This window comes from Crocodylus porosus, unplaced genomic scaffold (assembly GCF_001723895.1).
Source record: "Crocodylus porosus isolate Cpor-Errol unplaced genomic scaffold, CroPor_comp1, whole genome shotgun sequence".
In the NCBI taxonomy this organism is placed as follows: domain Eukaryota; kingdom Metazoa; phylum Chordata; order Crocodylia; family Crocodylidae; genus Crocodylus; species Crocodylus porosus.
The window spans coordinates 14,969,503-14,983,868 of record NW_017728923.1 but is presented as its reverse complement, the minus strand read 5'-3'; the positions used below and the strand labels follow the sequence as shown (position 1 = coordinate 14,983,868).

General features: G+C 40.4%; 1 protein-coding gene across 1 annotated transcript in view; it reads right to left on the bottom strand.

The window, feature by feature from the left end:
• Positions 1-14,366, bottom strand: part of ATF7IP2 (activating transcription factor 7 interacting protein 2) — a 53,334-nt gene that overhangs the window by 21,070 nt on the left and 17,898 nt on the right. The window contains exons 6-8 of the mRNA XM_019540094.1: positions 12,877-13,046; positions 2,203-2,273; positions 310-374 (exon numbers count right to left, since the gene is read on the bottom strand). Coding sequence (XP_019395639.1) covers positions 310-374; positions 2,203-2,273; positions 12,877-13,046 — 306 coding nt within the window. The remainder of the gene's footprint in view (positions 1-309; positions 375-2,202; positions 2,274-12,876; positions 13,047-14,366) is intronic.

Here is a 14,366-nt window from a genome sequence, read left to right as displayed (position 1 = left end):
ATCAGAATCTTCCAGGGTAAGACATAACCTACATTCCCAATACAAAAAACAAACAGAAATTAGAAGACAACTTTATGAATTTACATATTAGAGAAGCAGCAGAAGGCAAAGTTCACCTTGCGTATGTTGAAAGAGAGGTAAGATATGTGATGGCCTATATAGCTGAAGTCTCAGTCCCAACAAGATGCCAAAGACGAACCGGTCTACGCTGTATCTACAAAAAGGCTAAATGACTTGAAAATTACAACAATCACTGCAAGCAAATAAAGATTTAGTTGCTGAACATAAAAAAAGTTCTTATCAACCTACCTTACTGCCGAGCTGAGTTTTAGCTGATATTGCTGCTTGCGTAGAAGTGTCTTTTTTCTGAGTATCTGTGAAAGACGACGCTTTTTTTTTTTTTTTAACAGAAGATTTTTGAAAAAGCTTTAATTTAATACGCCTAATTGTCACTTGTGCCTTCAAGTCTATTTTGTAGTTGTTGGTATTCTAACATACAGGATAGCAGGGCATTTTTGTTACCTATGTCTACATGCCTTAGGAAAATGACAGACACACTGAAAACATTACTCTCCTTATTTCAAAATAAATCTCTCGCAAATCAAGTCAGACTCTAAAAACACCATCAGACTAAGTGAAATTTTAGTATTCCTTAAAAATTCCTTTACTTGTGTTCCAATCTCCTCAGCACTTCAAAAATGCCATTGGATGACTATGCAACATCTCAATTAACTCATTTTAAAGTTTAAATCATGAACGAAATGATTCAAAGTGGCTTCACTACAAAAGACATCAACTATCTTTCACAATGGAATACAGGGCTACTGTTAAGGCTGTCAATCAGTTAATGAAATAATGACTACAATGGCTAATGAATTAATGACTACGAGCTCAGCTGGTTCCATCAAAGACAGCCACACTATTAAACCGTCTGCTTACAAATGTTTTGTAGTCCATATGTGGTCCACACCTTGCACTTTGGGAACCCTGCTCCAATACGTAATATGCAGCCCTGAATAATTCTTCAGTTATTCTCTTTTAGGCCCCTGCCACACATTACTTATATTATACAATTAAATGATTAACTGTACAATAAATTTAGACTGGCCACATGTGAAAATTAATTAATTATCACAATAAAAATGTCCATCCAGCTATGAAAATGGTCAATCAGGTACAAAGGTAGTGCTTGAAAATGTGCCACAGGTTCATAAATAGTTTCTATACAGCTTTAAATTTGAATGTGTAGCAGGGACTTTAGTGAGAAAATTTAAATTAACAAGCAAACTTCTATGTGTGTGCTTGGGGCATGAACCAGATTACAGGCAATGAGTCAGTTTTGAATTTGGTATTCAAGCAGTTAAAATGCAAATAATGAAATAAAAGTAATGTAAGTAATGAAAGATATTTTTTTAACAGAAGATTTTTGAAAAAGTCAATTGAATACTTCTTTTTTGCAGATATTTCCTTTTTAAGTTTTTTTATTTTTTTTATTTTTTTTTTTTTATAGCTGTAGATCATTAAATTAATCAGAACAGCAATTGTTCTAAAATTTTGTCTTAAGACTTGAAAATAAGAAATTATGGGAAAGGAAAATGATCTATTAAAAAAACCTTAAAAATGAAATATCTGCAGAGTAGGAATTACATTCCTTACTCATCCACTGTGCTATACTTTTTAAAATCATATATACTGAAAAAGCTATTCAGAATTCTTTTTTGTTAGTGCATAATTTATAGGGACACAGTCAGATTGGTAATGCCCAAATTGAACCAACTCAGTTTTTTTTATCACATTGAAATGCCTATGCAATAATCTGCACTTGACAGAAATGTTTCAGCCTTTCTTCCCTGTCCTCCCCTTAGTTTCATGAAATAGCGATCCTGTAACAAACGACATCAATTGGACAGGGTATAAGAGGGTTTTTTTAAAGTTCTGTGATTATACAGTTATAAAAATGTTTATAATATGCAAAATACATTGACAGTGTCCTTTTAACATCTATGTAAAATGGACACGTCAATGTATTGATTTTTTTGTAAACTGACTCACTCACCCAAAAGCATGTCAGCATCCTTTGGCTATGCTTTTGTTTAATTAAAACAAAAAACAAAAACGTTAGTTGCAGGAAAGTATATTACTTTGTTTTAAATCTTCTCCTCAAATTTGTTAGAACATATGCATGCTGTTAAACTTTAATACCTGAATTGCTTGTAGTTGTTATTGCCGTTGAATTTTTGCTTTCCACAGAAATTAGTATGACTTCATCAGAGCTGATAAACAAAACAAAAGATTAATTCACCAAAATAATATTATAATTGACGATGCATAAAAATGGTTCCCCTCTTCTAATAGAAAACATTGAGAACTAGCTACAAAATATGTAAGAGTCACAAAACTTAGATGTTTGACTCAGTAAGAAAATCAACTGCATCTTACTGAACAAAAAAAAAGTAAAATGCATTTTTGGTAACATTGCTAGCTATAAAACCCAAAAATCATAGTCCATCAATCAAATAAAATGCTCTCTAAATACCATTACGCAATATTTGATTTGGAATAGATTTTGTTTTAAATCCCTTCAGTCTTATACCATAATTTACAGATTATGCGTTATTATAGCTCCACCACTTAACAGCAGAAAATGACAGAATCATAGAAAATTAGGGCTGGAAGGCACCTCAGGAGGTCATCTAGTCCAACCCCCTACTCAAAGCAGGACCAGCGCTTTACTATTCTTCTAGTGAGAACATTTTTCCTAATATCTAACCTAAACTTCCTTTACTGAAACTAGAGACCATTGCTCCTTGTTCTGTCATTTGCCACGCATACGTGCACCCCCCCGACAGCCAGCGTGCCCCGCTTGGGCGACAGGCAGGCGGAAGCACTGGTGCCCCCCACCCTGTGAGAGTGCCGGCCAGGGAGTGGGAGCACCAGGAGAAGTGCTCCTGGCACTTCTGGGCACACCCCTGGCACTTCTGGGGTTGGCACAACCGGCCACGGGGGACCCTTCTCCTGGTCGCTGACTCGCTGCTGGGGAGGAGGGCAAGTGCCCCCCCAACTTGATTCAGGAAGGACCAGTTGCCCATGGTATAGCCCCTTCCTCTTTACCATCACCCTTCAGGTAGCTGAAAGCTTTTAATAAATCTTCCCCAGGCTAAATAAGCCCAGTTTCCTCAGCCTCTTCTTATAAGCCACATTCCCTAGCCACTTCACCAGTTTCACTGTCCTCCGCTAGACTCTCTCCAATTTATCCACATCCTTTCTGTAGTGAGGGGCCTAAAACTGGAGACAATACTCAAGATGTGGCCTCACTAGTGCTGAATAGAGGGGAAGAATCACTCCCCTCAATCTGCTGGCAATGCTCCTACTAAGGCAGCCCAGTATGCTATTAGCCTTCATGGCTACAAGGGCACACTCCTATTCAGCTTATTGTAACCCCAGGGTCCTTTTCTGCAGAACTGCTGCTTAGCCAGTTGGTCCCCAGCCCGTAATGACGCATGGGATTGTTCTGTCCTAAGTGCAAAACTCTGCACCTGTCCATGTCGAATCTCATTAGATTACTTTTGGTCCAGTCCTCCAACTGGTTGAGATTCCTCTGAATCCTGGCCCTGCCCTCCAGCCTATCTATTACTCTCCCCAACTTTTTATCATCTGTAAACTTGCTGAGGGTGCGCTCCAACAGTCAGATCATCGATGGGGATACCAAACAAAATTGGCCCGAGGACTGACCCCTAGCACACTCCATTTGATACTGGCTGCCAACTAGACATTGAGCCATTGATTACTACCCTTTGATCCCAACCATCCAGTCAGTTTTCTATCCAACTTATAGACGATTCATCCAACCTGTACTTCCTTAGCTCACTTGTAAGAATGTTATGGAAGACCGTATCAAAAGCCTTACTGAAGTAACAGGCATCAAGAGTTCACACTCTAGGTGTCACCTTTTCCAGAAACAACTCATCTTCAAAGAAGGTTAGCTGCCTTCTTTGAAGGTGAAACACTGGAATCACTTCATTTCTTTAAGGCAATAAATCACACTAAAATGCACAGCAGGATAAACCTCCACAGCCACCTTGGGTACATCTATTTAAAATTGTAAACCACATTTTTATATACTTTCCAACAAACCCTCAACATACACATAATTAATAAAAGAAAAAAAAAACCAGAAAGCAAAACTTCAATCGCCACCTTATGACAAGGTTACATTCTACAATGCATTATATCAAATGACCTGCTAAAACTACAAAAGATCAATATGGTGTATGAGAGTTACGTGTTGAAGCTAATATTGACACATATTTTTAAAACATAATTTTAATTTACTAGATTATAAATTGAAAGTGTTCCCTTAATATCAAGCATCCACTAATATTATAAAAAGTTCATGTTAAGATAGTTACATTTTTAGAGAGAGTTCATCTCCACTTGATATTACAAACACATTGCTATATTGATTCCTTCCAATTTCACTTGTTATTTTTTTCTTTTTTGTGACTGAGGCAATACAGTAACAGACTCTGGGTTTTTGTGCCCTACCTAGAAAAGCATACCAAAATAGTACAGATGCTGCTTAGAACTAAGGTGAATTTTTCCCCCCAAATTCAAGAACCTCCTTAATTTGTAGCAGCTTCCCATCACTTCAGAACTCAAAGCCAGAATTCAAGGGGTGTTAAATGGAATTTCTCAGGCCCCTGGCAGATATGCAAAGGCATGATGGGGTCTGATGCATGATCCCCACAATCCTGCTTCCTGCCACGCCAAGCATGAATGGCAGGAGAAGTGATTATCCCATCATGCCTTATTGTCAGTGCAGGGGGAGCCTGGGGTTATAATTCTGTTAAGTATGGGTGCCCAGGGAATGAGAAAGTAGAAAATGACTCTGAAAGATGTCTAACTCCAGCTTTAACTACTTTGCAATTTCAAACTTATTTAGCTGACATTACATATTCAAACAAAGGGACTCTGTTAAGCTATGTAGCAAATACTTCTCCATTCCTTTGTAATCTCATCCAGCAACTCATCCCCTCTCTGACCTATGAAGTGGAACTACACTAATGTAATGATCTTTGATTCTAATACGGCAGAGGATACTGTGTATCCCACCGTAAGATTCTAGTTATGTCAGTGCAAAATGACATGAGAGAGAAGATTCTGAAACTTTGGACAGGGTGAAAGAGACTGACCTCTTGATTTTGATGTGCCTAATTGGCAGGGTGTTTACACTGCCTCTGAAAGTCAGTGATACATCTATAGGAAAAGAAATAAGGAAGTGGCAGGAATGATGGGATGTTTGAAAAATGGATGCTAGTTGAAAGCAGTGTTTACCAAAAGGTTAATGTTCCCAAGGGACAGTGGTGATCCAGGAATTCACATTATAAAGGAGTGCCCTAAAATTCCTCACAGGGATGATTTTACCAAACCATTTAAAGAACAACTGACTGAGGAAACTACTGATATGGAAAATTATTGCTTTACTTCAAACTTGTTCATACACCTCCAGTATCAGTTCCTGAACAACCAAAGAACCTTCATCATAACACAACATCAGTAAGTTAAATATGGCTTGCATCCCTATGATTCCCATAGCCATTTTGCTTGGATGACTTTTGTATAAAGAGAATCACGCAAATGAAATAGAAGCCTGCCACTTTTTTTTTTTAAGTCTTATTTGTAACAGATTTGGAATGGACATCTAATGGAAAACCTGAATGGTGAACTCACTCACTCCCAGTTCACAGAACGATCGAAAAGATCCTGGATAGAGAACAGGTCGATTCCATCTTGCATTTTTTTTTATTTGCTGCACTTGTTTGCCCATTCCAAGTCCAGTCTTATGTCCTCTTATGAAACAACCATTTACATTTAGCACTGGTAAATACCTTGTGGTAGATTTAAAATCCCCACAAGCCAGGTCTTGGCACTGTGCTTCCGGCTCTAACATCTATGATGAAACAGCCATCTGATGAAAAGGCATCCCCACTTTTAACAGGGAAGCAGGTCGGTAAATAATCTTTTGGAAGATGGCGAAGCTAAAGGAATTAAAAAAAAAAGATAACTGATAGCATGGGAACTTGCATTGTGTGCAGCGCTCCCTTCCCATTATAAAAAGAGAGATTCATCCTCCTGAACGTCACCTCAAGAATCACAGACAACACTGTCCAATAAGCCTAAATCCACTGCAACAAGGTTTTAAATCTTCCTAATAATTTGCTGGCCCATGACATATATTCCCAGAATGGTCTGTGCTCATCTAAGCACTGCCATGGAAATGTAGTTACTAAGTTACTGCTACCTCTGAACTAAAACATCCTGCAAATATTTAGGATTTATGTTCTTAATAAATAGGCTCTATAGGATAAGAAAAAGATATACTGAACTCTCTACTCTTCTAACTTCTGGGAACCAAGATAAGAGATAATGTCTAGTATCTGAAGTAATATAATGAAATATTTTATGTGCTGTAAACCAATGTAATATAAATATGGCCTTATTTGAGCTCATTATTTGGAACAGTCATATTAAAGAAGCAACTGCTGCAAAACTTCTCCAGTCTGGTAATGCATTTTGGTATTGTGCCAATTTAACTTAGATTAATAAACTAATTGGGTGTGGTTATATGAAGTCTTGAACTAATTAACAAGCAAACCTAGAATATTACAGATGCACTCATGACTTATGCTCACTGGCCAGAGGGAGGACGGAAATCTAACCTGATGCATCAGAAAGATCAGAATACTATTTCTCCCTCAAAAGTTAAATCTCTGATGGCTGACAGCCATAACAAGCTAAGAAAATTACTCCTTTTCTGATGTAGTCTAATGTCCTTCAAAATACCAAAGAGATCAAATGGCAATTCAGAGAAAGCCTGCAGTGTTGTTGAAGATGAACAGAAAATCTCATCTAGATGTTCTATCGTTTTCCTACTTTGGGAGCAAGGATGCACAAAATTTTTCCCAGCAGAATCACTGACGCAGCTGAAAGCTAGTCTAGACATATGGAAAAGAAAACTAATACTCAAATAAAACAATCCTTATGCATCTCACTTTCCAATCCAAGACTATTTACATTAAAAAAAAAAAAAAGCTTTAATGGGTAAACCCATATTAAGAGATGACCTACTACAAAGCACCCCTCTGGGCTTTCCTAAAGATGGTCAATGTTGTGTCTGGTGATAAGCAAGCTTCTTATGTTTACTGAATCAGTGGCATCTCCCAACTCTAGAAGTGAAGGCAGCCCTTTAGCTCCCAAATTCTTCAAAAGGATGTCAAGTCACATAACCATGGTGACAAATCAGTTATTCCTAGTCTACCCAAGAATATTTTTGGTTGAATTACGTGGGCACACTGTAAGATGACACTTGATCCTCTTCGAAAACCTAGGAGTAACAAACATTTAAGAGGAATTAACAAGACTTCATGCCCAGATAAAGGTTCTCACTAAGAAAGACTTTATGGAGTTTCCCCAGGAAGTGTGCTAGCATGCAACAAAAAAACTAGGTTTTATACAGGAAGACTTGGATTGGTAGATACGAGTAAAACAAGCAAAATTCCAAGTATCATTTACTCTCTCTGCGATCATATGCCCTGAATTTCAATAGCTCAGTATGACTAGAACTTGATTAACAATACCCACATGCCAGAAGTAGGCATCGGGTAAGGAAATACCAAGTACAGTCTTTTGGGCAAGTGGTACTTTGGTCTAAGACTCACAATAGGTAGCTCTCAGCCATCTAATATTTTACGGCTCTTTGTCCTGACCAGATAATCATTCAGCTAACTTTCAGAATAAGAACAGCTTTTTAACATGATCTCTAATATAATTAGCTTGACCCTGTCTTATGACTTCATGCTAAACAAACTGCAAGTTACCTTGGAACTCCACACCTTCATTCCCCTTAATGTATTTAAAACAAACAAAAAAACCCACTACTTTCCTCTCCCCTCCATGTTCTGACAGACATTTTCTTTCTGCTTGCTTTTTTACATTAGAAATTAAAGCCTTAATTAGCTTGTTTTTCTTTAAACTCTTTATAGACTAAAGACTTATTAAGGTATTGACAGGGAATGGAAGTAACAGGGAACTGGCTGAGAAACCCACAGGTGTCTATACTATCGACATGCATTAGGTGATTTCACCTGAGAACTATGGGTCTTCAAATTAAACCTTTGTTCTTTTCCTGAAGTCTACTACAAAATTTGTAGTTAAACAGCTTTGTCGGACACATTTTGCTATTTTATCTACCCATTTAAAGACAGCGGCATGGATTTTTGAGGGGACAGGAAGGTAAATCTTCCCCCACCAGGAATAAAAATGGCACCTATTCTGTAGATTTCTCTTCTTGCTTATCATTGCTGCATATGATTTCCGAGTGCAAAAATGGAAATTCTATCTGTAAAAGAATCACAAAAAAAAAAAAAAAAAAAAAAGCAAGAGACAGGCAACTGGACTGATCCCAAAAATTCAAAAACAGCTCTCTGTATTAGGTATTCCTAAAGATGCAGGGACAAGCTATCCCAATGCAACAAAAGAATGGGAAGCACAATACTGCTCCAATGCTGCCAAATTTCTGGAACCATGGAGAACTCTGTGGGATGAATGACAGCACTGCAGGCTGGATCTTGCCCAGGGGCCAGGGTTTGAGCACCCCTGGCCTACAGCAGTAGCAGAACAGGTTACAGAATACTTAGAGAAGCTAGATGCTTTTAATGCAAAAAGACAAAATGAAATGCACCCCAAAGTACTAAAAGGAATTGGCTAATTTCTGAAACATTACCTATCCTTTTTGAGACTTCGTGAAAGTCAGGGGAGGTCCCAGATGACTGGAAAAGGGCAAATACAGTGCCCATCTTTAAGAAAGGGAGAAAGGAAGATTGGAAGAACTATAGACCAGTCAGCCTGACCGCTACACCTGTAAAGATCATGGAGCAGATCCTCAAGGAACTCGTGAAGTACCTAGAGGAGGACAATATGATCAGGACCAGCCTGCATGGATACAGCAAGATCAAGTCATACTGAGCAACCCGATTTCAACCTATGATAATGTGACTGGCTCTGTACATGAGGGGTGGAGAGCAATGTATGTAATATACCTTGAATTTAGCAAGGCTTCTGACATGGTCTCTCATGACTGGTATTCTGCGTTTTCCATTTGCCATGAAAAAATAGCGGTAACACAGATTTTCTCCTTTAAAGGAGAAAAACATGGGAAAGGCAGGTTTCCCCTTGCAGGCTGGCAGAGTTCCAGCCTGCAACTGTTTTCTGTTGGAGGGAGTGGGAGAAGGGCAATCAGGCAGGGGGTGCAACATGTATATGTGTACACATACATGTACTTGGCAGCCAGGCAGCATGGACAGCAGCTCCCACAGCTCCATGCAGGTAAGTCTGAGGTGAGGGAGAGGGAAGGTAAATGGGGTGGGAGATTGAGGCCCCCCCATAGTGAGGGAAGGAGTTCAGCAGGGCTAGGACTGGGGACACTTGGGGTAGTGCACAGTGCCTGGGGCCAAGGGCAGGAACGTGTGGCAGCAAGACCTTGCTGGGAGCAGGACAGAGCCATGGGCAGTTCATCCAATGGGGGTGGGCAGAGGGGCTGGGTTCCCTGCTATGCTGGGTCTCATTCACTGGACTGTGGAGACTCCTGGGAGAAAAGCAGCAGGTTGGGGAGCCCCAAACCTGCAGTGGCCAGTCCACATTCACCCCCACCCATGGGCTCCACTCCAACTGTGCCTACTGTGGGGAAGGGGGAGTTAGGCTCTGCGCTTCGCTCTGACCACACAAGCCACTGCCTCCCCATGGGCAGCAGTTGGGGCTCAGGCAGTGCTGGGGGGGCAGGGGGCTTTGGACCCAGGTCCCCAGCACCATAGTCCTGGCATCTGGGAGGTCCCTGTGGCAGGGCTAGGGGAGCAGGGAACTGTGGGTGGGGACTGAGAGGCAATAGCATGGGCAGGACACTGGCTGCTCAGCACCACAAAGCAAAGCAACAGCAGGGATGGCCGCTACTGGATCCACATGCTGGTGAACAAAAGGGGCATATGGAGCTCGGATTTTTCAAGATAATAAAAAACATAAGATCAAATGCCAAAACGTACGGGTACTTACAGTTTATTTATTTATTTTTTTTTATAGTGATTGAGGCACCGGTAGGCTTTAAAATTGTAAGTATATCAATAAAACAGTGTGTTCAACTGATACCTATATACATAGTGGTGATTCATTTTAAATTGCCGAAAAGTGCAGATTTGGGGGGCTTTGATCAGAGAAGTCACAATTTTTATTACATTAACAGCTAAGAAAATACAGCCTAGATAAAAGTATTGTAAAGTGGTGTAACAGGGTGTGAAGGTCTCCTGTTACCTGAAGGGAAGAAAGCAGCAGGCTAAAACATTCAGCAGATAGCTGAATTGGGTCCAGCTGCATTTTGGAGAAGCAGCCAGGAGAAACTTGCAGCAGCAAGGATGCAGACCTTGAGGCCTGGGACTGCTACGTAACCAGGGGGGACTGCAGGGCAGGGGAGTCCAAATAGCTTGTCGGGCTGAACAGAAACTCCATGACCTATTTTCAGACAGCCTTAAAGGGGAAATGCACCCTGTGGAATTTGAGGCAGAGGAGCCCTTAGGGTTGTTCAGAAAGGAAAGGCACCTAGAACAAGGCTGTCTCAGACTCTTAAGGCAGCCTGAGGCTGGGTCCTGACAGCAGGCGAGTCTAACCACTAGAGGGCATCAGATACCTGGACAGATTTCCTGTGCCTGTCACAGGTGGATATAACTGGCTATATCATCATACTCTGCAAGTATTCCTCAATGGCTCAATTTCTAGTTGGTAAGAGGTATCAAGTGCAGTTTGCCAGGGCTTTGTCACTAGTCTGGTATTGTTTAACATCTTCATTAATGATTTGGATAATGGGAGAGAGTGAACGCGTAGCAAATTTGTAGACAACAAAAATGGGTGAATTTGCAGGCACTCTGAAAGGTAGGGCTAGGATCCAGAATGACCTGAAGAGATTACAAAAGGTGGTCTGTAATTACTCAGATGAGTTTCAGCAAGGACAAATGCAAAGTCCTACAGTAGGGATGGAATAACTGCATGCTGAAGTAGACTTGAGAATGATTAGCCAGGCTGAAGTACTGCAGAAAAGCACCAGGGGGTTACAGTAGACCAGTAGTGTGTAATCTTTTTCCCCAGTGGGTTGAATGGAGAATGCCTGGTCCAACTGCGGGCCAGACAGCGATTCTTATTCAACACCCATGGCTGGCATGGCAGGCAACATCTGTCCACAAAGAGGCAGGCAGGGGGCATCCCAGTCTGAGCCTAGCCCTGGAGGGAGGAGGCGGCAACAAAGGGCCATGACCCAGCCAGGGGGATGAAGGGGAGTATGGCTTAGCCCCAACCCAACCCCACTGGGGGGGCAGAGGGCAGGGGGGTGCAGCATGGGCCAGCCCCAGCCCAGGCCTGCAGCAGAATGGGATGCAGCCTGGATCTAACCAGGCATATGGGGTTTGGAATTTGGCAGGGGGAAGTGTGACCATATTAATGGACACCACTCCCCTACCACCAAACTTCCCAACCCATGGGAAGCCTGACAGGCCAGATGCAATGGCTCCACAGGCTACATTTGGCCTGAGGAATGGAGGCTGAGCATCCCTGCAGTAGACCATATGCTAAGGATGAACCAACATCGCGTTCTTGCTGCAAAAAAACGCAACAGCATCCTGGGTTGCATTAACTGGAGGGTTGGTTGCAAGTCAAGGGAAGTGATTCTTCTGCTCTATTTAGTACTGGTGAGGCCTCACTTGGTGAGTACTCTGGTTTTGAGTCTCACACTTCAAGAAGGATGTGGACAGATTGGAGAAAGTTCATTGGAAAGCAACAAAAACAATTAGAGGCCTAAAATATGAGACTTATGACAAAAGGTTTTAATGGTTATTTAGTCTGGAGCAGAGACAATTGAGGGGGATTTGACAGCAGCCTAGGAATACCTGAAGGGTGATTAGAAAGAGGATGGAGATGGGCTTTTCTCTATGGTTGTAGGGGACACAACTAGGAGCAATGGCCTCAAGATGCAACAGAAGTTTAGCTTGGAGATTAGGAGGAACTTTCTGACTATGAGGGTGGTTAAGGACTGAAACAAGTTACCTAGAAAAATTGTGGAATCTCCATTGTTAGAAGTTTTCAAGAGCAGGTTAAACACATACTTCACATGTATCTCGTATATATATATATGTTACCATGGCTTGAAATGTTGTTGACTTTCCATTGGGTTGGGCCCAAGCACTATACAGTAAATCATGAGCCTTTTGGCTCTGGACTAATATAATGCATAGTTTATATTCTATATAAGTAGGTACAAAAGTGGTGCTTAAAAGTATGTTTGTGGAATAGCTGTGCTAAAACTTGCAGCAGTTTTAAAAAAAGAGTGTTAATTAATCCATGGGTTTTTTTCAAATTTGTCCCTCACGTCCACATGCTCAGGGAGAGCAGAGTCTGGCAGTAGGAGGAAAGGTGGAAGTAGGAGGAGGAGCTGCAGGGGGAAGAAGTTTAGGGGGCAGAGGGCTAGGGGGCCACCTGATAACCCCTGAGTTTTATTTTTCCTGCTGTAGCAGTGAAAGTGGGACAAAATCAAAGCAGTGAAAATCAAAGCAGTGAAAGTGGGACAAACCTCCAATAATTAGATTCTATACCTGGAAAATTATAACTAAATTTATAGTTTTTTCATATATAGAAACTAATTGTTGAGGGGGGTCATCCTATATTGATGTAAATACAATATGTTATGAAGGAAAAATAGGTAAATATTGAACTAAAATGTTTCAAAATCATACAGAATACACCAGCTACGTTAATTTATCTATTTTTGGTCATTTAGACACCTACCTTTCCCCGTCTTCTGAAACCAATTCAGGAGTAGAATCAGATTGTCTATGAGCTGCTGGTACAGCTTTAACTGGAGAAACTGATTGTACGCTGCTGTTATCAGGAAGCAATGGAAAACCTTTGGTCCGATTTAGTATCACATTTTGCAAGTTTGCACCTTGAAGGTTTTCCTGAAGCGAAGAAAAAAAACGAGACACCATCACAACTGTATTCCAGCCTGTTCACATCCAGACCTCTTCTGATGAGTCAAAATGTCCTAGATTTCAGATATGCTCTCTTTTCAGTGGAAAAGCATGACTTTTTTTGGTTCTTAGTTATCATTATTTAACTTTTTTTGCTTAAAAATAAATCTGTCATTCTTAAGCTGGAGTATCTTTAAAATTAATCTTTTGCTATCGTAAAGATTTATATGACAGAAGAGCAGCTATCAAACGGTAAGTAATATGATAAGAAATTAAATATTATATTTAAGTTAGCCTGTCAAATATATCTAATGAATACAAATCCCATTTATTCTTTCTTATTTGGTAAGCCATGCTTAGCTCCACTTAAAATTGTACTTCTGGATCATACAGCTAAAGCACAGAACTCTCTCTTACTAAACATTTTTGTGAACCTCCCATAAGGACTCAGAGATATTTCCACATACTGTCAGTTGCTTAGATAAAATGAACACTCATTTATTTTACCAGCCTAAACATTCAGTTCAAGCATATATAATGAACAAACCATGGGTTTAATGTCTATTGCACACAATAGTTCCTCTAGTCTAGTAGGGCATGGAGGGAAACGGGTTAAAATTCAGCAGCGATACAAGCATGGGACAGGAGCAGATAATTTGTTACAGTGGTAATAAAAAGTCAGATTTGCAGCATCAGCTAGTATGGGTTTGGCTATTTTAATGTTAAACTCTGTTGTTGTACACACTGTCTGAACACCAAGCTACTACTGTTACTCCACTGTACATGTCCCTTTACAATAAACATCTATGTTATCTGTACAGTCTGGTTTATGCTCGGCATGAATAGGTGACTGCAGGAAGGTACAAACTGATTCATAGTTTCATAGTAGCTAGAGTCGGAAGGGACCTAGGAAGATCATCTAGTCCAACCCCCTGCCTTGGCAGGAAAGAGCACCGGGGTCAGATGATAATTTGGTTCCCAAAAGTTCTTTGAAGTCTTTAGGGTTCACTGATTAGTGAACCATATCCATATATGGTGCTTTTCTTCTCTGCTTAAAAAACTGCAAGGTGTAAAAACCAGTTTTATAAAACACAGTTGAAGACAAGGTCCCCATGTCCACTGCATATGCAATTCTTTCTTCAATAGGATTTTGCTAGGCTTTTTTGAGATTTCTCTCTCAAATACAAATAAATCTAAACTTTGTGCTAGACATGAGACTCTCTTTGGACATAAACACATTTCCCCCAAAAATTTAGGAGATTTTTTAAGGGGAATTACAACAATAGTTAATATAAAGGAGAGAAAGAG